Below are 23,764 nucleotides of genomic sequence, written 5' to 3'. Positions count from 1 at the left end.
TTTTAAAGTTGTTTGTTTAGGCTGTAGGCTATAATCAAATGGCACAAACATAGCAATTTAAAAAAAGGCCAAACTTGTCAGATACAACTCCTTCACTGAGATCAGCATTAATTATAAATTTAAAGAATATAACCATTTATCCAAATCACAATCTAGCACATCAATATTTACAATATTCTTTTGTGCCATATGGCTAATGTTAATGTAGCTATTCTTTGCTCAAGGGGAAGAGAATGAACCAATATTCACATCCCTTCAACATCTTATGGCTTGTACATCATGTTCTCTTGTTCTCTATTATAGGGCAATAAAACAAGCAATGTGAAATGCATACTCTCCTCTACTCCAGATATATGGAGAAGGAGATATTACAGCAGCTTTCCTGTAAACGTTATCTAACCTGGTGCCCTGGAGACATTTTGGATTTACATTAATTGTCCCACTGACAATTTAAATAAGACTGGTGGTAGCTATGCACCAAAACATCTGGAGGACACCATGTTGGTGAAGGTTGACACTGAATAGTTATTGAAAGAGACAGGAGTAGTTTAAAGGTTTGTCTTGTAATCAAAGATGTAAAAATGTGTGTAACAAAACACGCTCAGGGTTTGGAAGCTTTAAAAGCAGCATTGACGACATAACTAATGTGCCTTTTCCCCAATCATTCATCATTATATGTAGCAGGAAATACTGCCTTTCTTTGCATTAATCATTCTTTCATGAGATTAATAGACAAACCAACTAAGGTTCTACATAAATCATCATAAGAACAAGCAGCTGCTATATGATCAATGGTTCTTCCCCAAATCAATATGTGTGGATGATCTGGTTCTATTTTTCATAACCTAAATCAAATGGCTCCAAGGCCATACAGAGAGAAAAATCATTAGGATCAACAAAGGTGAACAAAAAAGTAATTTTTTTTTTTGGTTAAGGGTAAAGCTTTTCCCCTGACATTAAGTCTAGTCGTGTCCAACTCGGGGGTTGGTGCTCATCTCCATTTCTAAGCCAAATAGCTGGCATTGTCTGTAGGCACCTCCAAGGTCATGTGGCGAGCATGACTGCATGGAGTGCCATTACCTTCCCACCGGAGCGGTACCTATTGATCTACTCACATTTGCATGTTTTTGAACTGTTAGGTTGACAGAAGCTAGGACTAACAGAGGGAGCTCACCCCACTCCCCGGATTTGAACTGCTGACCTTTTGGTCAGAAAGTTCAGCAGCTCAGTGGTTTAACCCGTTGCACCACAGTGGGCTCCTGTTTTTTGGTTACACCAAAGTAACACTTCTGACACCTTAGAGGTCTTAATAAACACATTCTCCATTTTTCATGTTTTGTTTTTTTTTGCTAAGAATATAACATCAACTGCATCAAAATACAATCTGCCAATGGAAAATTCTTGAGTTGTAAAATGTTATATTACAGGTTAGCTTTTGGGTGGCTGTATTCAATAACTTTAAGAGAAAGGAGCTCTGAAATCTCTTCCTCGGAAAAGTCATATTCCAAGAGGATCTCTTTGGTGTGCTCTCCTATAAATGGGTCCCTTTTGGAAGAAGGAATAGCGGGGGTCCTAGAAAGAATTGGGGCAGGTCGAGGACTTATATCCCCCTGATCATTTTCAAGAAAAGAACCACGTTCTTTGTTGTGTGGATGGAAAGGCGCTTCATCGGCAGTCAAAACGGGTGTCACGCAGGCATCAGTGCCATCAAAGATGGCACACCATTCTGCTTGGGTTTTTGTCAAGAACACATCTGCAAAGGCCTTCTTCATTTCAGGCCAGTCAGACAAACTCATCTGATGTGGAAGTTTGTGGGAATCTAGTCCCAGACCTGGAAAAGATTTTTAAAAGAAAAAAAAGACAAAATTTAATTCAATGACCTTTGCCAAATAGTTATATTTATTACCAGTCAATGAGATACAACAATTGAAATGTCAAAGAAGATTGCATTCGCGCACTGCATGTTTACCTATAAATGCAATGTGCTGATGCACAAATGCTCTTGCATAAACATGTTTCTGAAGTCATTATCTTGATAGAATAGTAGCTGCCCAAGTAAAAAAGGAATCCTGGGCTATTTCATTCCCTAACTATCTTATCTATAGATCGATACCAGATCACTACACTCCTCTGGAAAATTGTAGTATCTACCCACTAGAAGGATCATAGAATCATAAGAGTTGGAAGAGACCTCATGGGCCATCCAGTCCAACCCCCTGCCAGGAAGCAGGAAAATCGCATTCAAACCACCCCCGACAGATGGCCATCCACCGTCTGCTTAAAAGCCTCCACCACACTCCGAGGCAGAGAGTTCCACTGCTGAACAGTGAGGAAGTTCTTCCTAATGTACAGGTGGAATCTCCTTTCCTGTAGTTTAAAGCTGTTGTTCTGCGTCCTAGTCTCCAGGGCAGCAGAAAACAAGCTTGCTCGTTCTTCCCTATGATTTCTATGACATGATCATAGAATCATAGAGTTGGAAGAGAGAACAAGGACCATCCAGTCCAACCCCCTGCCATGCAGGAAGACACAATCAAAGCACTTCTTACAGGTGGCCATCCAGCCTCTGCTTGAAAACCTCCAGAGGAGACTCCGAGGCAGTAGTGTATTTCACTGCCAAAGAGCTCTTGCCATCAGAAAATTCTTCCTAACTTTTAGGTTGAAACTTTCTCTGCTATTTTGGAAGTGTAAGAAGAGGAGCCTACATTTACAAAGCAGGATGCACTGTACATTTACAAAGCAGGATGCACCTCATATATAAGAAGTTTTAGTCAAACAATCTATGCAAAAAAAAACCTGGGCCAACTTATCCATGGGTCAATGTGGTTACTGTATCATAACTCTTATTTTAAAAGGCACAATTTCCTTTTCAGAGTAGAGTGGCAGAATGGATGAAAAACATGGTCAATACCTAATCTTTCAATGTTACATAGCTGTAAAAAAACATGTCCCATTCTGGGACAACTTAAAAGAAAGCCCTGACCACTTCCACTCTCTCCACCATGGAACCACCTGGCCTTTTTGAATGCCTGGGCAAGGAAATGGCTGCATCGGCCAGGGATGGCTGGCCTCCTGAGTCGGCACTGGTGCATTCTCCTGCCCAAGGAACAACCCTCAACTTATTCAAGGGTCATATCAAATCCATAATTTTGGCCCAAAACTTATCCTTGACTTTTACATGTGGTCGATTTATACAGTACATGAGTATATACGTATATTGTGACATGAATATTCAATGGCTATGTTCAACACCGTGGGATATATGATTACAGAATGCAGAAGACAAAACAGACTCTAATTAACGAAAGCTCATGTTACCATTAACTCTGCTACTGTTGATGTGAAGTTCACTCATTTGGTCTCATAGCTTCTGACTTTCCTCAGACTTAGGCCTTTACAACTGACATTAAATAAATGATACTGGGCTAGAAGAATGAATAGTCTTAGACAAATTTACTATGCACACCTCTAAACATACTACTCTGCCCTGAAATGACAGGTAATCCCTTTGGCAGTTGCTGACTTTCATCCTTCAAACTCTGGTTGACTCCTTGAATAAGTGAACATTCAAAATTTGAACTGAACTTAGGGGACAATATCCTATATAAAACCTGGCCTATTCCCTGCATAAATTGAAAGGGTACTGGAAATACTTTCTAACTTTAAGCACTACTAAACATTTTAAACATCTGTATTAAAGATCTGAGGATAAAAATAAAACAAAACAACCACCTCGGTTATCAATATTCACACTATGTCACTACATTGCTATCTGTGAAAGGAGAGTTAAGAGTAGAGGGACAAGAGAAAGATGCTTCCTGGACTGCAGTGTTTGCCTCTGGCCTGTACAAGTTTCATATTTATCCAAAGGATACTGATTTCACCAATCGGGTATTGCAGCTCTTTGGATCCTTACAGATTCAGGTATATGGAAAGTTGCATATTGTACTATTCTGTTGCTGGCTCCCATTACTAAAGTAGGAAATTCATGTTGTGGAGCTTGCAATGCAGACTCCTCATCAGGAGTACAGCTTCTCTGGAATAACACCAAAAATGTACTAGATTATGCCTTCCAGATACTATTAATCAGGGATAATAGGAGTTGCTGTCCAAAAACATCTAGGAAGTTACAGACTCATATACTAGTGTTCAACTTATGTCATATTTTATATCACTTCTAATGTTCTACTCAACAGAGTACAAGGAGAGAACAGGAAATTAAAGTGATAGTAAATTACACATGGATGCATATTATAGTGCATGAAATACTTCCCACTTATAATAGTCATTTTTATGATGAGAACATTTTCAAACTGAAGCCTCGACTATTCAGTATTTGTTTTTTGCTTTATATAAAACAGCATGTCCTAACTGAAGCGATATAAAATCATGATCCCATTATGTGATTATATATAAAAATTACAGTGGAAAGAAGCCAAACCTAATCAATTTTCAGGCATATTGCAAATAGGAAATAGAAAAAGGCCACATTTAAATATTTTTATATGACACATTTATTAGTCAATAACCAGTGCAGTGTTCTAAACCTATAATAAAATAAACCAGCCAGAAGCTCTTTATCTTTGACTTTGGTGTTTATTGTGTTTTATGGTAGTTTCACAGAAGTTGAGGGGTAGGAAATTGGGGGGGGGGGGAATACCTTTAGCCAAAAACACCTTTTTCTTGGGAAGCATACCACTGATTTGTCATCCAGGCTCAGGGATGAGAAACGTACTTCATACCAGAAAATTGTTATCATTATAGCTTTATTCAGGGATTGCTGTTTTACTGCTGCTGATTATGTTGCTATGTTACTGTATAACTAGACTTACATGCTGATGTTATGCCTCTTTGAACACTCTCCTGAATGGCAAGGCAGGAAAGAAACATTTCAAATAAATAAAATACATAGATTTTGATTACTAAAGCACTTTAAAATCACCCTTTATGATTATGGATATCAGTGCAGTGGATACATAGGACTGGAACAACAAAAGTAAAAACATAAATACTCCTTAACATGCAATCTAAACCAAGAAAAAACAGGAGGGAGTTGCCACCAAGATAATTGCAAAGTTGGTATCCAGTATGCTTTGATGGGCAGATATTTTATAATTTGTTGTTGCTAATTACTGTCAGGACATCAGCATATGACAACTATAAATGAACAACAGGGTTGGGACAAAAAAATGGAGATTATCACTCACAAATTGATTTCTCTTTGTGTTTAATACTGATTTACTGGTAATTACAAAATGTACTGTATATACTCAAGTATAACCCTAGTTTTTCAGCCCTTTTTTAAAGACTGAAAACGCCCCCCTCGGCTTATACTCGGGTGAGAGTCCTGGTTGGCTTATATTTGGGTCAGCTTATACTGGAGAATATATGTTACATTTATTATTTTTCTCTATTATTATTGGTATTATTACATTTATTATTTTTCTCTATTATTGTTGCTACTATTACATTTATTTTACTCTATATTTATTATTATTAATAATACATTTATTATTTCACTCTGATCTTATTATTATTATTGCATTTATTATTTTACTCTATTTATTATTACATATATTATTTTACTCTATTATTATTAAAAGGATACATAAGCACATTTACATTGAAGAAGGTGAGAATAATGACTTGATCAGAGTTGGACAGTCTTATCTTAAATTAGAGCTTGATGTAAATATTTAAAAACATTTAACCTACTGATGCCTCAATTAATGTAATTTTATTGGTATCTATTTTTTATTTCTGAAATTTCCCACCATCGGCTTATACTTGAGTCAATGATTTCCCAGTTTTTTAATGGTAAAATTAGATGCCTCGGCTTATATTCGGGTCAGCGTATATTCGAGTATATATGGTATGTTGTTGTATGTTTTCATGTCATTTCTGACTTATGGTGACCTTTATGGTGACCCTAAGGCGAACCTATCATGGGGTTTTCTAAGGCTGAGGGAGTGTGATGTATACAAGATTATCCAGAGGGTTTCTATGCCCAAGCGGGGATCAAACCCGGGTCTCCAGAGTTATAGTCCAGTTTTCAAACCACACGCTACAATAGTAAAATACTCGTGTATTTTAACAAAAAATGCCAACTTGAGGCAAGTGGAACTGTCATCGGAGTTGTACTGTCACAAGGTAAAAAAAACTGTGACCCTGAACTGATATGGGATCATTTACAAGTTATACAAGAAAACAGATTGCAAATAAAATAACTCAACTAGAGTACTATGATTGCTTACCGCAGGTGGAAAAATATAACATTTTCATATTCTTCCCTTGCTTCCTGAAACACGGTTTCTTAATTCAAAAGCTGAGGAGTATACTCAAGTAAGCACATTTCTGCTTCATTTGATAGCTATCTCTTTCCTTTGCTCACTGCCAAACTCTGAAAATTTCACTTAAGTCCAGGGGCCTCAATTTCTATATGAGCTGGGAATCTGGATAACAACAGTCTTTCAATTAGGGCTGCACTATTGAAAACAGGGAGCTTGTGCACATGACATATCAAAATGTCATCAGTAGACCAGCATTTCCATGGGGATGAGAATCTAGTGATATTTGAGGCTCATAAATCTAATGTAACAAAGGAGACACACTAAAAGAAAGATGAATAGAGTCCATGTGGAACTGGAGCTGATCTAAATATAATCACAATCACAGTTCATGTTAGGGAACCTTAGCATATGCTTAGTTTAGGATTTGTATATTGATCTGCGGAACAAACTAGTTGGTTTGCTGATATCCAATGCATTATTTAGGTGAGCTGAAGAACTCAGAGGAGTTACGGAGTAGATTGCATCTCTGTATATTTGCTAAAAATGGTAGAAAAAAGGAATTGCTGGTAAAGAAACATCTTTGAGTGAGAGTTATGTAGCATAGTTTGGGCTAGCTATGTATGTTACAACAAAGTGACTTGGATGCCAATGCTCTCTGCTCCACCAATATATGGGATAATAAAAAAATTAATAATGCATAATGAACACGCACGCATATACAACATATATATTCATGTATATATCAACATCATATATATTTTAAAGACAGGTTTTGGGGCTAAAATTATGAATTTTGATATGGCCCGTGAATAAGTTTGGGATCATTCCACAGAGAGGAGAAAGCACAGTTGTCTTTATGAGGAGCCACAGAACTCTTGCAATGCTTTAAACTTCTGTAACAGTAAGCCCACTCCAGACCCCATTCCTGTCTTCCCCATTATCAAGATGGATGAGATTAGTTGTCCATGCTGATTTATTTGTGGCAACACAGAAGTTAGCTTGTAGTATTTGTGATGTATTGTGAGGTCACAACCTCTGAGGATGCCTGCCATAGATGTGGGCAAAATGTCAGGAGAGAATGCTTCTGGAACATGGCCATCCATCCCGGAAAACTCATAGCAACCCTATTGTTGTTGTTTTATTCTTTTTTAAACTGTGAATTGCATTTTTATGTAATTTTGATTTTAATTGTGTTGTTGGGCTTCGCCCCATGTGAGCCGCCCCGAGTCCCCTTGGGGAGATGGTGGCAGGATATAAAAATAAAGTTGTTGCTGCTGTTAATAATAGTAGTAATAATAATAATAATAATAATAATAATAATAATAATAATAATAAACAGCCCTTTCCCATAGGATGCCAATGTGTCCTCCATCTCTCACACTTGTTCAACCCTGGCTAAGGTTTTAAGCAGGGTTTACTGAATAAAATACTTGATAACAGAAATCCAGAAAAAGGAAAAGGTACAATTTAGTTTGAACTAATATAATGCATTTGCCCTCAAGGCTAATATTCAATACACTTGGTTTCAGCTATAACAGTAAATATGTTTATCAAATAATACCAACAGTATTTTGAGCTATTTAAATATTTAACAAAGAGGGTGGCCAGTCATTTATTCCTCTGTTGAAGACTTTTCTGATTGAGTCAAAACCAGAATAATATCCTGAAATTATAATGGTTGAGACGTCTAAACATAGATCTACCGATATAAGAATTGAATCAATTGTGGTAATTTCCCCACTTTTTTCTCACTTGCTTAGTTTCTATGCCTAGCCATATTTATATATCTCCCTTAGTCTTTTTCTACAAGAACCTGGCTCACTTCTTTTATAGCTCAAATTGATTGATCATCTCATTTGTACCTCCATGTGACTCCTGAGATTTACACTATTCTGCTTACAACCAATCTGAAATACAAATATACATAAATATCAATTGAAAAGTGAACATTTTCAAGCATAAAATAAATCCCAACTCACCCTGGAATCCAAACTTATCTAGTACCCCGGGTTCCCATTAATCTCCCTAACATTGTACTACTTCTTTTTTTTCTACTTCTTCGTTACAGCATAGCACAATTCTTCAAAAAATTAACAACAGTATAAACTTGTCAGCATCTGATTAAGGTTAGGAATGTATGTGTGTGTACACGTGCCTTCAAATCACCTGTCAAATTATGGCAATGTCATAAATTTCAGAGGTCTTTATTAGATGAGAAATTTTCAGAGATGGTTTGGCAATACTCAAATAAGATGGGATGATTGTACAGTTCTTCTTCAGTGATAAGGATGTTCCCGAGCAACCTCTTACCACATATATTCATGTACAGGTTGACTCATGCACTGTATCACTCAAAGGCAAGTTACAGGGTCAAAAGTATGAATTTTGATATGACATATGGACGAGTTGAGGGTCATTCTGCAGAAAGGAAACAAGCACCAATAACACCTTAAGGGGCCAGGCAGCTCTGCCATTTTCCCACTCAGGCATTAAAAAAAAAACCAGAAGCGGCACCATGGCAGGGAGAGTAAAGGGAGTCAACGTTTCTTTTCAGTTCTCCTGCGATAGATTAAGTTCTTGCCTTTCTCCATTCTATTCATAGAAGGGGCTGGTTCCTTTTTTTATAAGAGTTAAGATGCAGAACTCACAGTGACCTTCTGGTAAGCTGAATTAGGGTTTAGGGTGTATTTTTTTTACTAAAGTTTCTATACTTATACTATATAAAACACTCTTCTCTCAATATGAGGCTATGTGTTGGCAAATTAGATTTGACAGAAGTTGCATTCCTGTATTAGCCTGTCCTCTAGTATGTAAACCTTTGAAAGGCTTTGAAATATATTTTCAGTCATGTACAAGAATGGCTCAATTCGCGGTAAGAACAGAACTAGCCACAGGACAACTCAGTCCTCATACTATTCTTTTATAACTTCTATTAAATAAACATGAATTAGGACAATGTCCTCAGCCCTCTCCTCTATCACTCATATAAAACATTAATTACTTTGCAGACGTTCATTTCATCATTTAAAATGTAATTAACCGAAAGCTTTACTTTGAAAGAGAAAAATGCCAAAAAGTGCTTATTAATTGGGCTACCACATAAGCATTTTTAATATTCTAAAAACACGAAAGCACTGATATTTAAAAGAGATGTCTTACAGGGCATGAAGCTCGGTTGTTTAAATAACAGAAATATCAACTTTTAAAAAAGCAGTAATAGTGAGGAGGTATAGGTTTATTTCAGTCTCATCAGAAAGATGAGGTTTGTAGCTTGAGAGAAGAGCAGTGTCCAGGGGCATCCTTCCCTTTCTTGGAGAAGGCAGATCTGGCCACAGTGGTCCATGCCTTGGTTTCTTCTCTATTAGACTACTGTAGTGTGCTCATTGTGGGGCCATTACAATAGTCTAATTGAAAAAAACATTCAGAAGCTGTAGCTAGTGCAAAATGCAGCAGCCAAACTGGTGTCAGGTGTGTGTTTTACAGACCATGAGGCACTGACCTTGCAAGAACGGTAATAGCTTTGAATTTGCTTCCAAACTCAATTCAAGGTACTGATGTTGACCTGCAAAATCTTAACTGACTTAAGGACTAGGGTACCTGAGAGACTCTTTCCTCTCAATTTGAACCTGTCAGATATCTGAGATCTCCAGAGGAGGCCTTGTTGTGTATCCCAACACCTTGTGAAGTTGCACCTCAACTGTGGAACTTCCTACCCAGTATGTTTCAATGGGCAGTCAAAATAGTGCTGTTCTGTGTGGCATTTTTAATTGGTTACTAAAATAAAAGCTTCCACTTGTCTGAAGAAGCTAGAAGTTCAACTTGAGCAGCCTAGCAGATTTTTTTTAATGCTAGATTTGGTGAAAGGGCTTTCATGCTTCAAGAGATCTATCTGTAAAATGGGACCAATGTGTTTGTGCAGAAAATAGATAAAGTAAAGCAACTTGCAGGTTAAAATGCTGGCAATGTTATACTAATACATATGTGTTTAAAACATAAAACCCAAAGTCTTTCTCTTTCATAAAACTTGTTTGACCAACTTACCAATTATGAACTGCTTGTAAAATTGTGGTTCAAGAGCACCGACAGCCATGTATTTCCCATCTGAGGTCTTATATGTTTCATAGAAAGGGGCTCCGCTGTCCAACGGGTTCTCCCCGCGAGGCCTGGCCCAAAGGCCAATTTTTTGTGATTTCCATAGAAAAGAGCTTAGGTATGCTGTACCTTCTACCTTAAAAACACAATCAGAATTCATCTTAAAAGGGTAAAACAACATGGAAAAATAATGTTAATAGGACTAGAAGCATTTCTTTGCTAGGAATTCTTCCTGCGACTCAAGTAAACACCCTAATCTGACAAAACATTCTTTTGTGCTTTCTTCACTAACTTCCAGAAACTTCATGAACTTTTTAAAAAAAATTCAGAAGATTTTATAATATAGTCTTTGAATTTGGTTAGTAGAATTAAGTATAGTTGCCCCAGAAAAACAAGGGTTACAGACTACAATCAGAACTGGATTAAAATACAGGTTACTAGAACACAGGACCATATTAAACTCTTGTTTCCAAGTGCACACAATTCCACCTGCGTTTTAAGAGTCTGTACTTTGTTTGCTTTTCAACTTACCATACTTGCATCAATGACTTGTCCTTTCCCAGATTTAGTGCGTTCGTGGAGGGCTATAAGGATGCCCATTGCACACATGACGCCACCACCAGCAAAATCAGCCAGAACATTGACTGGGGCATAAGGATTTTCATCTTTTCTGCCAAGCTTTGACAAAACACCTATATGAAATTAAGTACATTTTAAAATACACAGACAATGCAATAATGGTATTGCCATTCCTCTTCCAACTCTATATAATTCTATGTGTTTCCTAGTCCTTTTTTAAAAACAAAAGCCTCTATAGAGAACTTCCAGAAAACAAGACAGAATCAAAGTAATACAACTGGCAAGGTAAATAGCAGCTGTCTCCAAAACAGCACGGGCAAACTTCAGCCCTCCAGGTGTTTGGGACTTGAACTCCCACAACTCCTAACTGCTGGTAAGCTGTTAGGAGTTGTGGGAGTTGAAGTCCAAAACACCTGGAGGGCCGAAGTTTGCCCATGCCTACTCCAAAATTTCTTCCTTTGTTTGGACAGCAAATAGAGGGGAAAAGGAGGAAAAAGGGTAAGCCTGATTTACTAGCAAGTTAAAAAACACTGTTCTTTAAGGTTGGCCACAACATGGAAAGCATAACCAAAATAGTGAAAGAAAAAATAATCTACAGACCAATTTTAAAACAAGGCCTGCAGAAGATTCAAACTCTTTATTTACTCGTGCAATACTTTCCTGATCTGGTTGTTTTAATTCACATGAGCACTGTTTAATTTTGGATTAAACATTTTCTAAAACATCTTGGAATGATCTTCTTTTTTGTGAATCAGGAACATATCCTTATTCTATCCATGTGACTTCTGCCTCTGGCCCTAAATGGTATGCCCAGGAACGAATGCCCAGGAACACTTATACTTCATTACCTGAGATAGATTTGCTCTAGTTAAAGGTCAATTTGAGCAGTTTTATAGTTCATATTATGTGTTCAATTGACCCAAAAGAATGTAATTTTGTATTTCTCACTTTTCTAGAACCTTCAGATCAAGAATGATATTCAGAAAGTACCTGGAGTAATTGTTGCCTCTAGAAATTATATTCCATTTGAAAAATGTGTAATTTTCCAAATGTATTATACAGTCTTGGAAATAATAGCCTTATGTTTTTTAGGGGTTACAACTGAGATATAAGTGTTTCAAGAATGGCAGAAAAGCACCTGTACAGGCACACTAGACTATATTCGATGTTAATTCATGGGAGGATGTTATTCATGGGAGGATGGTATTACGTTCCTCTCAAAACATCCAAAATGTATCCAACTGTCTCAAAGCTCTTTTGGCATGGTACAGTGGAAACAGAAGTTGTACATTTTCCCATATACAGTGGCCCTGCTCTTCAGTAAAACAATGCTGGACTGTGGTAATAATTACAATTGAGAAAATTACAAATCTGATTATACAACTGAATCCATATACAATATTGTTAGGCAACACTTCAAAGCAGGCGCCCAAACTTATAGACCAGCTTCCTACATACTGTATTGTATGTAGCCCAAGTCAACCAACAGTGAGGGACCTGTGGAGAGGGATACTTAGTATTTAATTCTTAAAATATCCATCCTGTATCACAAGATATCAGGGTAGTGTATACATAAAATCAGTTTAAAATAGTTTAGGACAATGTAAAAAAATTGAAAACATTATGGAATAATTTGCACCATCTACTAAAGCATATTTAAAATTGGAAAAAATTGCAAAAGCTTAAAACTGTTCATCTGCATAGATTTGGGCAAATTCATTCCAACTCAAAGCTTCTGATATGAGGCCATGTTTTAACTTGGCACCAGAAGGCAGTTGGTATCAACATTAATTGGGCCTCCAAGTGGAAGGTATCCCACAGATGGAAACTCAGCAGGAGCTCTCCAATGTCCTCACACAATGTATTACTCTCACTAGTGAATAAAACACAGTTTTTAAACTGTTGTCAAATGCCTGAATGCTATTCAGTCCTTTGGGGAAAAAGACAGAGTTTTCCCATTAATTAATGGAATTGACAGAGACCTACTTGCATTGTCCTCTGAGATATTTAATAACGAGCTGATCATAATGGGCTAGTTAGTTATATTATTAAATCTGTTTATACATTTTCCTATATATTGATCTTGAGTATTTACTTACTAATTTTGTTTGGCAGATTGCTTTGAATCTTAAAAACTGACATGGGGAGCGGGAGCAGTGCAAGGTTATGTAAATATACTTGGAAGTAAGTCCCACTAAAAGTAAATTTCAATAGAGATTACCAGCCCAACAAAAAAATCTTGGCATCTTGGTTCTTAGGGCTTTCCTGGAGTTATTTGGGGCGCTGATTCAGAAAACTGCATTGGATAGAACTGCTTCAGCTCTAGTGTTTTAGATCTGGTTATCATGAGTTTCTATGGGTGAGCAGATGAAGACTTGTAGATGGCATAAGTTCTGTATTTCACAAATTAGAGCTGATACAGGTAAACTGGTGCCATTTTTTGGAATCAGCAGGTCAAATATACCCAGAAAAAAGTTTAACATTTGAGGCACCAAAAGGTGTATTGGCCAGTATTATTCCTAGGAAAACATGAACAGAATTGTAACCCAAACTATTTTCAGGTACAGTAACAACCATTCCAGCTGGACTCTTTAGGTCCATAGATCGGAGCTCCAGAAAATTTTAGCTGCATGCCAACATGCTGATATCAGGATTCATTATCTCAACTGGACAAATACAGACAATTTAGCATTGTCAAATTATAATCAAACACATCTAAATGTACATATATGTGCATGCATACCTGAGACCGCCAAATAGTTGATATCATGACCTGCCAACGGGGCGTATTTTCCTGCGTTGCCAAATCCAGTTAACCTGGCATAGATGAGTCTGGGGTTATCCTGAAGGAGGAGATCTGGAGAAAGACCCAGTTTTTCCATAACACCTGAAGAAGAAGAGAAAAATGAAGAACTAGATTCACAAATGTGAATGAGTAAACAGTCCCATACCATCTTATGTAATTGCATACAGGTAGATTATAATGAATGATTTGTCTCGGGGTTTGGCTGGCTTGCCAATTGTTTAATACTGATGCCCTATCTCTGTTTAATGGCATATTCCACGTAGCCAGTTGTTTTGCTGCTGTTCTTGTTTTTAATGTTCAGGAAAGGCAACCCAGAGTAACTCTGGATATAACACTGATATAAGAAGAACAGGATGTACAAACCCGTCATGCATTCTGTTTCTCTGCAGGTCCAAACTGTAGCATCCTCATCCCGATTTCCCCTGCAGAGAGACTCACATGCTCTTCATTTAATAGGAAATAGATTCCCACAGGGGAAGAGATGCAAAACTCTGACTTCAAACATGACAAAGGAAAGCAAGAACCAGAAGCGAAGGTATTTCTGCGCCTTCCTACTTGTTTCAAATGTGGCATCTGTCATTTCGCACAAATGGCAGCGGAACAACTAGCTAAGCATCTTTTTCGCATCTTCTTGAAAACTTGGAAAGCGTGATTTAGTTCATTCACCCATTTAATAAAAAGCCACTTGAATTAAAAATATACAAGGGAACAGGCTATTTCTATGAGCAATATAACAGGCAATCCAAATATTTATTTAGACATCTGAAGCACCTATGAGCAAGGGGAAATGCATGTTGCAGTGTTTCTAATTGTATTCATATGATAAATAATATAATAAGAAAACTAACCAGCACTACCAGGGGATCGCAACCAGACACAGTGAAGACATCTTCCCTTGTGCTTTGCTACTCTGCTGCTGAATACACATGCCCAGTGTGGAACACATCTCACCACGTTAAAACAGTGGATATGGCTCTTAATGAGACATACCACATTATCACAGCATGTCTACGCCCAACACTGCTGGAGAAATTATACTCTTCAGCCAGTATTGCACCGCTTGACATCCACTGGGAAGTAGCAGCCAATAATGAAAGGACCAAGGCAGTGACATCTCTGGCTCATCCCCTGTTCAGATATCAGCCAGCATGGCAACTCATTAAATCAAGAAATAGCTTTCTAAGATCTACAGAGATACTCACAGGAACACCTCAGCAAACAAGAATCCAAAAGTGGCAGACTAAAACCCAGAACCTCAAACCATGGCTGATACTGAATGAGGCACTCTCTCCTGGGCACACAGAAGACTGAGTGATTTTGGAAAGCGCTGAACAGACTGCGCTCTGGCATGAGATACAGAGCCAATCTTAAGAAATGGGGCCACAAAGTGGAGTCCACGACATGCGAGTGTGGAGAAGAGCAAACCACAGACCACTTATTACAATGCAGCCTGAGCCCTACCACATGCACAATGGAGGAACTTCTTATAGCAAAACCAGAGGCACTCCAAGTGGCCAGCTACTGGTCAAAGGACATTTAGTATAATGCCAAATGTTTAACTTTGCGTTTTTAAATACATTATAATAAGTAGCTGCTCCAAATGTTTTGTATATATCTCTATCAGATATTACACCAACACACCCAACAAAATACACACCCATATCCCTATTTCCTTTTAAATGGGTACATGTGGGTTTCAGCTATATGGAGCATTGCCCAATCGATGTACGTGTAAATTAAAATCACCAAGTAGGTTTACATTCATGAAACTCCACGCAAAAATAAAAACTAGTAACAGTAGCCTCTTTGAGTCTCTTTTGTAGAGCGAGAAAGAAGTGTGTCGCATTTATCAATGACCCATGGCTTGAAAATATTTTCAAAACGTCAAAGTATTTTAAAATTCCAAAAGCAAGCTTTAAAATAAATAAAAATCCATCATATATTAGGGACATTATCTATAATACACAATGGGACTGGAATATCCACAGAGTTTAGAACCCATGGCAGGGACTTAGAATCAAATCTCAAAGGCTCTTAAAGGGGCTGCCATGTTCATTTTAGCTTTCCTAGTCCTTCATTCCAACTTCTTATGCAGAAACTTCAACCCCCAGGAACCCCAGCCAGCTTTGCACACTGTCACAATTAAATTCATGGGGTCGCCTTAAGACAGACAATTTAGGGTGAATCTCTACTGTGGAATTACTGCAGTTTGAGGCCTCTTTAACTGCTATCGCTCAATGCTATGGAAACATGGCAGTTAAAGTCCTGTCAGACTGCATTCTTTCTGCAGTGTATATCCATTCTTGAAGGCATTCACACACAATTCCACTTTAACTGCCATGGCTCAGTGTTACAGAATTTAAGGATCAATTCAGGGAGTGCTGTGGTTTTAGTTTTGTATATGCATCAAATATTTTTGAATGGTTTTAACTGTGAATCTTTTAATAATGTTTATATTTAATTCTGTTTTAATATTTGTATATTTTAGATGTGATGCTAATGTTTTTATGTTAAGAAAATGTTTTGAGTCCCCTTTGGGGAAGATAAAGCAGGGCATAAATAAACATAATAATAAAGCTAACTGAACTTTGGTGAAGTGCCAGCCCTCTTTGGCCCCTTCTACACTGCCATATAATCCAGATTATCAAAGCAGATAATTCACATTACCTGCTTTGAATTGGATTATTTGAGACTACATTGCCATATACTCCAATTCAAAGCAGATAATCTGAATTTTATAGGGCAGTGTAGAAGGGGCCTTTGACGGCCCTTCCACATAGCCATATAACCCAAAATATCAAGGCAGAAAATCTCACAATATCTGCTTTGAATTGGATTATTTGAGTCTACAGTAAAGGTAAACGTTTTCCCCTGACGTTAAATCCAGTCATGTCCAACTCTGGGGGTTGGTGCGCATCTCCATTTCTAAACCGAAGAGCTGGCGTTGTCTGTAGACACCTTCAAGGTCATGTGGCCGGCATGACTGCATGGAGCGCGGTTACCTTCCCGCTGGAGCGGTACCTATTGATCTACTCACATTTGCATGTTTTCGAATTGCTAAATTGGCAGAAGCTAGGGCTAACTCATCCCACTCCTCGGATTTGAACCGCCAACCTTTCAATCAGCAAATTCAACAGCTCAGCAGTTTAACCCACTGTGCCACCAGGGGCTTCACACTGCCATATAATCTAGTTCAAAGCAGATAATATGGATTTTATGGGACAATGCAGAAGGGGCCTTTGAGAGCTGTTGCATGCAGCCACATAACCCAGAATTTCCAGGCAGAAAATCCCACAATATCTGTGTTGGACTTTCTGAGTCTACACTGCCATATAATCCTGTTCAAAGCAAATAATCTGGATTTCATAGGGCAGTGTAGAGGGGGCCTTAAAGAGAAAAGGCTGAAGATGCTGTAAAACCACAGCTGCCAGGATTACATGGCATCCAAGTGGGGTCCAATGGCTGCATTCATTCCAGTGTTGATGTAAAAGGTAAAGGTTTCCCCTGATATTAAGTCCAGCCATGTCTGACTCTGGAGGTTGGTGCTCATCTCAATTTCTAAGCTGAAGAGCCGGGGCTGTCCGTAGACACCTCCAAGGTCATGTGGCCCGCATGACTGCATGGAGCGCCGTTACCTTCCCACCGGAGCGGTACCTATTGATCTACTCACATTGGCATGTTTTCGAACTGCTAGGTTGGCAGAAAGTGTTGATGTGCTCTCACTCAACTCCACCTTGCAGACGGCCAATTCTCTCAGTCCAGAAGCAACTCCGGTTGCTCCTGACACACAAAAAAAACCCCAAAACTCAATTCCACCTTAAACTGCCATGACTCCGCAACACAGAATCCTGGGATTGGTAGTTCAGAGAGGCGCACTGAGCCACCTTAACTAGAGGATTGCATGGCCTCATTAAAGTATAAGGCTGAACACTGTGAAAGCCACCCACTATATCAACCTGCTCCCAGTGGACTCAAATCAAGGAAAAGTTTCCACAGCCCTCAGGGACGTTCCCACAGCAACATCCCTGTGGGCCGCAAAATCAGGCAATCCCAACGGGGGATGGCATTGGAAGTGGAATTACATCAGAGACAAGCTTCAAGTCATAGAGAGGGCTGCGAATGCGTTGAGAGAGAGGAAGGAAGGGAGGCACCTGGGCGGAAGGGCTCGATGAGGACGTCGGCCTTGCGGCAGAGCCTGCGGAGGAGCGCCGCGCCGCGAGGCTGCTTGAGGTCCACGGCCAGCGAGCGCTTGCCCCGGGCCTGCACGTCGGGAGTGGCGGCGGCGCGCGGGCAGCGGTCCACGCGCACCACCTGGGCCCCGAAGTCGGCCAGGAGAAGGCCGCAAAGCGGGGCCGGGGCCAGGCCCGCCAGCTCCAGCACTCGCAGCCCGCCCAGCGCCATCTCTCTTCAGAGAAGAGGAGGCAGGAAGGAGGCCGGGCCACACAGGCACGCCTCCAAGGCCCAGGCCAAAGTCTCCGAGGGACCGCAGCCTCTTTCATCATGGCGGAAGTAAGCGGGAAATCAGTGTATGTGTGAATTGCCAGGCATGGGCCTTCCCTTCAGGTACTTTGGACTTCAACTCCCACAATTCCTAGCGGCCCAAGTTTGCCCATGCCTGGTGAGATATCTATTGAAAAACTAGAGCAATATGTGCTGCAGGGTTTCCCTCCCACGAAAACAAAGTCTGTGCAGTTTAATAAACTTTTCCCACGTTTTTATCACAGAATTCCCATGTTTTTATCACAGAAGGGAGCCTATAGCAGGCTTGGGCAGACTTGGGCCCTCCAGGTGTTTTGGACTTCAACTCCCACAATTCCTAGCGGCCCAAGTTTGCCCATGCCTGGTTGAGATATATTGAAAAACTAGAGCAAAATGTGCTGCAGGGTTTCCCTCCCACAAAAACAAAGTTTGTGCAATTTAATAAACTTTTCCCACGTTTTTATCACAGAATTCCCATGTTTTTTATCACAAAAGGGAGCCTATAGCAGGATTGGGCAAACTTGGGCCCTCCAGGTGTTTTGGACTTCAACTCCCACAATTCCTAGCGGCCCAAGTTTGCCCATGCCTGGTGAGATATCTATTGAAAAACTAGAGCAAAATGTGCTGCAGGGTGTCCCTCCCACAAAAACAAAGTTTGTGCAGTTTAATAAACTTTTCCCACGTTTTTATCACAGAATTCCCATGTTTTTATCACAGAAGGGAGCCTATAGCAGGATTGGGCAAACTTGGGCCCTCCAGGTGTTTTGGACTTCAACTCCCACAATTCCTAGCGGCCCAAGTTTGCCCATGCCTGGTGAGATATCTATTGAAAAACTAGAGCAAAATGTGCTGCAGGGTGTCCCTCCCACAAAAACAAAGTTTGTGCAGTTTAATAAACGTTTCCCACGTTTTTATCACAGAATTCCCATGTTTTTTATCACAGAAGGGAGCCTATAGCAGGCTTGGGCAAACTTGGGCCCTCCAGGTGTTTTGGACTTCAACTCCCACAATTCCTAACCGCCGGTAGGCGGTTAGGAATTGTGGGAGTTGAAGTCCAAAACACCTGGAGGGCCCAAGTTTGCCCAAGCCTGCTATATTAGGCATGTCTCCAAGCCCCAGGCCAGTCTCTCAAAGACTTCCCCCAGCCTTAACTCAGCACATTCACATGTGGTCAGGGGAACGAAGCCAACCTTAAAAACTTTGACATAGACACTGAGAACTGGGAAGCCCTGGCCTTTGAGATCTCTAACTGGAGGTCAGCTGTGACCAGCAGTGCTGTGGAATTCGAATGGAGGGTGAAACGAAATGGAGAAACATGTCAAGAGGAAGCGTATCAAGTCAACCCTGACTGGGACTATCTTCCATCTGCAAACCAATGTGCTAACTGCGAAAAAACATGCGGGTCTCCACAGTCACCTATGGCCCCACCACCTAGCCCCTATGCTTTTAGGGCCATCCTACTTGGACACGAGTGATTGCCGATGATTTATGGAGAACTGATAATAAAAGCTAGAATGGTGTGCCATAGTTTCTTCTGGTAATGTTCTATAAGATACTTATTTTTGTATTTTCACTAACATTTGCCAGAAAGGGATCTCAAGGCAAGTCAGTGTTCTTTCACAACCGTGATGAACGATAAGATAATATGAAAATGTATACATGGATAACCCTTCTGTTTTCTTTCATAGGTTTAAGCAAATATAAATAAAGCAGGGGATGTGATTTTTTGTATTATTATTCTTATTTTGGTTGTGTATCAACAAAGTAGAACAGTTCCATCTGCTAGCCCAGTGGGCTCAATCAGTTCTGTGGTCATTTGAAGTATTGCCATTATTATATCCCAGTTTTGCTGTATATTTTTGGAGGAAAAACCAAGCAAGCGAAAGAATTATTTGCATATCTGGTGTTCCATTCATTTTTAATTGTTTGATATAAAGAAACCCTATGACAGATGGTGGATTATCTTGGGATGTATTTGAAATAGGCATAGCTTTTGTTGTGGGGCCTTTACTTTTCTTATTTTGCATTTTTAAGATTAAAACAGATGAATGGGAGGGTGTTTCGCTTCATTCTGAAGGACATGCTTTGACTGCAGATCAGAGCCCAGAATCTCCAGGCAGAACTATTTGTGAGTATTGCCTGAAACCATAAAGAGCTGCATCCTATTGAAATAATGTCAAATGAGCCAATGAACTAGCTCAAGATAGCTTGCTTTTATCTTATCATACAATTGGAAGAGACCACAAGTGGCTTTCAGTTTTACCTCCAGCCATTAAGAAGCACACAATTAAAGCATTCCCAACAGATGGCCTTCGAGCCGGTTTCAAAATAACAAGGAGTCTCTGCCACACTCCAAGGCAGCTTGTTCCACTGTCAAACAGCTTTTGCCATCAGAATGTTCTTCCTAATGTTTACGTGGAATCTCTTTTCCTGCGATTTGAATCCATTGCTCTGTCTTAGCCACGAGGAGAGGCAAATAAATAATAATAATAATAATAATTGGGTTGTTGTGTGTATGTATGGCAATGTTCCAGAAGTATTCTCTCCTGACATTTCGCCCACATCTATGGGAGGCATCCTCAGAGGTTGTGAGGTATCTATTCTCAGAGGTTGTGAGATATACCTCACAACCCCTGAAGATGCCTCCCATAGATGTGGGCGAAACGTCAGGAAAGAATACTTCTGGAACATGGCCATACAGCCCAGAAAACACACAATAACCCTGTGATTCCGGCCATGAAAGCCTTCAACAACACAAAATAGTTATTGTTTAGAGCAGTAGAAAACAAGCTTGCAACATAACCAGCATCATTTCCAAAAGACGGAGCTGTAAAAATGGAATATTGTACACAGAGCTTAAACATCATCCATTTGAATAGGACCTTTTAGTCCTCCAGATTCACATGGCATTGCAGAATTTGCACAGAATTAGACTCGGAGGACAGGTATTTTACAGTTTTGTCATCTGTACCAACTTCAATCACTTCTCAGGTAGGTAAAGGTAAAAGGTAAAGGTTTCCCCTGACGTTAAGTCCAGTCGTGTCCAACTCTGGGGGTTGGTGCTCATCTCCATTTCTAAGCCGAAGAGCCGGTGTTGTCCGTAGACACCTCGAAGGTCATGTGGCTGAATGACTGCATGGAGCGCTGTTACCTTCCCGCCGGAGCGATACCTATTGATCTACTCAGATTTGCATGTTTTTGAACTGCTAGGTTGGCAGAAGCTGGAGCTGACAGCGGGTGCTCACTTCGCTCCCCGGATTCGAACCTGTGACCTTTTGGTCTGCAAATTCAGCAGCTCAGCGCTTTAGCACACTGCGCCACCAGGGGCTCCACTTCTCAGGTACATTATGCTAATATTTTAAAAGTACTTGAGCAAAAATTATCCCAACAATTTCTCACTTGTTACCAGCTTTAGCAGCTGCTGGAGCTGAGAGTTGAAAAGACCTTAAGAATAGTGCACCCCCCCCCCCCCCACTTTGTTGCAATTATTTTGTCATTCTCATTTTATGCAGCACCCAAGAATCAGTATCCCTCCGATGAGGAGAGTGGAAAGCTTGGAGTAGCTGAGCTGAGAGCCTCCTTGACAACAAGCATTATTCGCATAATGCTCTCTATTTTTGTCCCAGAACTAAAGCACTGTGTCATTGCATATCAGTTGTCAATATGAATACGTGTGCAGGCAACAGGTGAATGATGTTGCCTCCATGCCTTGTTTTTTGCATTTTTAACCATCTCATTGTCAGCTTTAAGAAACAGGATACAGGGTTATATGGTTCCTTAGTCTCATTTCATAACAGTACTCTTATAGCTGTGCCCCTTGTAAAAGCCTAGTAAAGAACTTGCACAGATCTCTAGATGCTTTTGGATTGCAAGTCTCCGCATTCCTGAACATTGGCTATCCTGACTAGGGCTTCTGGGACCTGCCATCAGTAGCAGCATATTTCCCATCCCTGTAGAATTGATGCAGTTTGACACTTTAACTACTGTGGCTCAATGTTTTGGAATCATAGGAGTTGTACTTTTTAAAAGGTCTAGCCTTTTCTGCCAAAGAGCTCTGGTGCCTCACCAAATTACAGATCTCTGGGATTTCAAAGCATTCAACCATGGCAGTGGTGTCAAACTGCATTACGTTTACCTGTGTAGATGCATCCTAGGAGACAAAGACACACAAGCCCCCTAGAATCCTGACTGGAAATGCAAGAAGGAGGGTGAGCCATTTTTGGGAAATCATGTTACAGCCTTCCACTAAGGTTCAAGGCATTTGACAACATTTAACCATTCTGCCATAAATCACAAGTTTGCTCTTGTACATATTTGCTAATTGACTACAGCGCTATTGCAGTAGAAAGAATAGTATGTGCTTCCTAAAGCTCAATGGGACAACAAGCCCTTCTTGCACTATTATGATTTCCAGAATCAGTTTTAATGTTTCCATAGCTACCCTTTTTTTCTGGTCTGTATAGTCTTGTGGCTTGGTTCTTACATTGTACCTTCCTTCTTTTTTCCCCTGCAGTTGTGATATTTGCAATGCAGAAGAATCTGTTTGGCACTTTTTAATTAGTTTTACTAGATCTTCTGTAATTTTTGGCATAAAGATTAATCCTCTAGTGAAGACCACAAGTGAGCTAGGGCTGGAGGGGAAGAAGAGCAGGGAATATGACAGCCCAGGGCTGGATTAACTGCTGTATTTCCTAACCTTCAGAATCTGCTATTTAATTTTTAAAGGACAACAAAGGGGGAATCTGGCACTCAGTTTAGACCTAGTGCTTCATCAACCTCTATGTAGCATTTCTAGATGGAACAGAGTGCTCCATTTGTATAGATGGCTATGTTTGACAAGAACCTGTTTGTCCTGTTAACTGTAATAATGCAAATGTCAGGAAGAAGGTGTGTGTTGGTGCTGGTAGTAGGGATTTTCCAGATTGAGACTATAATTATGGTGAAAAGTTAGACTCTAGACCAAACTAGATAAGCAGTTCATAGATCAACAGAGATGGCAAGGATAAACGAAGCTTCACTTTGAAGCATAGCCACTGTGATCTTATTCATCCAAAAAATGGTGGGACTGGGAAAAGATGCTGCTACTCACTATTAGTGTCATCAGAGGATCCTTGGGTTCAGGGACTATGTCCACTAGTCTGGCCTTTGCCCTGCTAATTTGCCTAGCCACACGACAAAACAGTACATAAAAAGTATATGGTGCACATATTTCATGGAAAGCAGTTTCCATCTCAAGAGCAAAGGTACACATATGCATGGTTGAGCATTCAATCATATGAAAGAAATAATACACAAGGTAATAAAAACATACGAGTATGAGTCTTAAACACTGAGCTGGAGTGTCTCCATTGTATGCCTTCAATCATTTTCTGTGTGTGTCCTTTTTATGAACACTGCCGTTAGACCCTTGATAAGGGAAGTATGTGTATGGCTTATCCATGATGGTGACAGTCTTGGACAGCAGCGGCTCCCTAAGTGACCCATTAAAGGTGGGATCAGGTGTCAAACAGGGATGCGTTAT

General features: G+C 39.8%; 1 protein-coding gene across 2 annotated transcripts; it reads right to left on the bottom strand.

The window, feature by feature from the left end:
* Window positions 1-872: 872 nt before the first annotated feature.
* On the bottom strand, window positions 873-18,285 carry amacr (alpha-methylacyl-CoA racemase). Of its 2 annotated transcripts, XR_010003626.1 has the most exons (6): window positions 17,916-18,285; window positions 13,702-13,845; window positions 10,911-11,071; window positions 10,329-10,515; window positions 3,316-8,705; window positions 1,695-1,831 (listed from the first exon to the last, which is right to left on the bottom strand). XR_010003626.1 is itself a non-coding variant. In XM_062972499.1 (5 exons), exons 1-5 carry the CDS (start codon window positions 18,163-18,165, stop codon window positions 1,422-1,424), a joined length of 1,152 nt encoding a protein of 383 aa, XP_062828569.1. In that variant the 5' UTR covers window positions 18,166-18,285; the 3' UTR covers window positions 873-1,421. The 2 variants fall into 2 exon arrangements, 1 of the variants encoding a protein (XP_062828569.1); XM_062972499.1 differs by lacking the exon at window positions 3,316-8,705 and having other exon boundaries at window positions 873-1,831.
* Window positions 18,286-23,764: the final 5,479 nt, after the last annotated feature.

Source organism: Anolis carolinensis, chromosome 2 (assembly GCF_035594765.1).
Source record: "Anolis carolinensis isolate JA03-04 chromosome 2, rAnoCar3.1.pri, whole genome shotgun sequence".
In the NCBI taxonomy this organism is placed as follows: Eukaryota; Metazoa; Chordata; class Lepidosauria; order Squamata; family Dactyloidae; genus Anolis; species Anolis carolinensis.
Note: the sequence above shows the minus strand (reverse complement) of the source record. Positions and strands in the feature narration are given on the sequence as shown.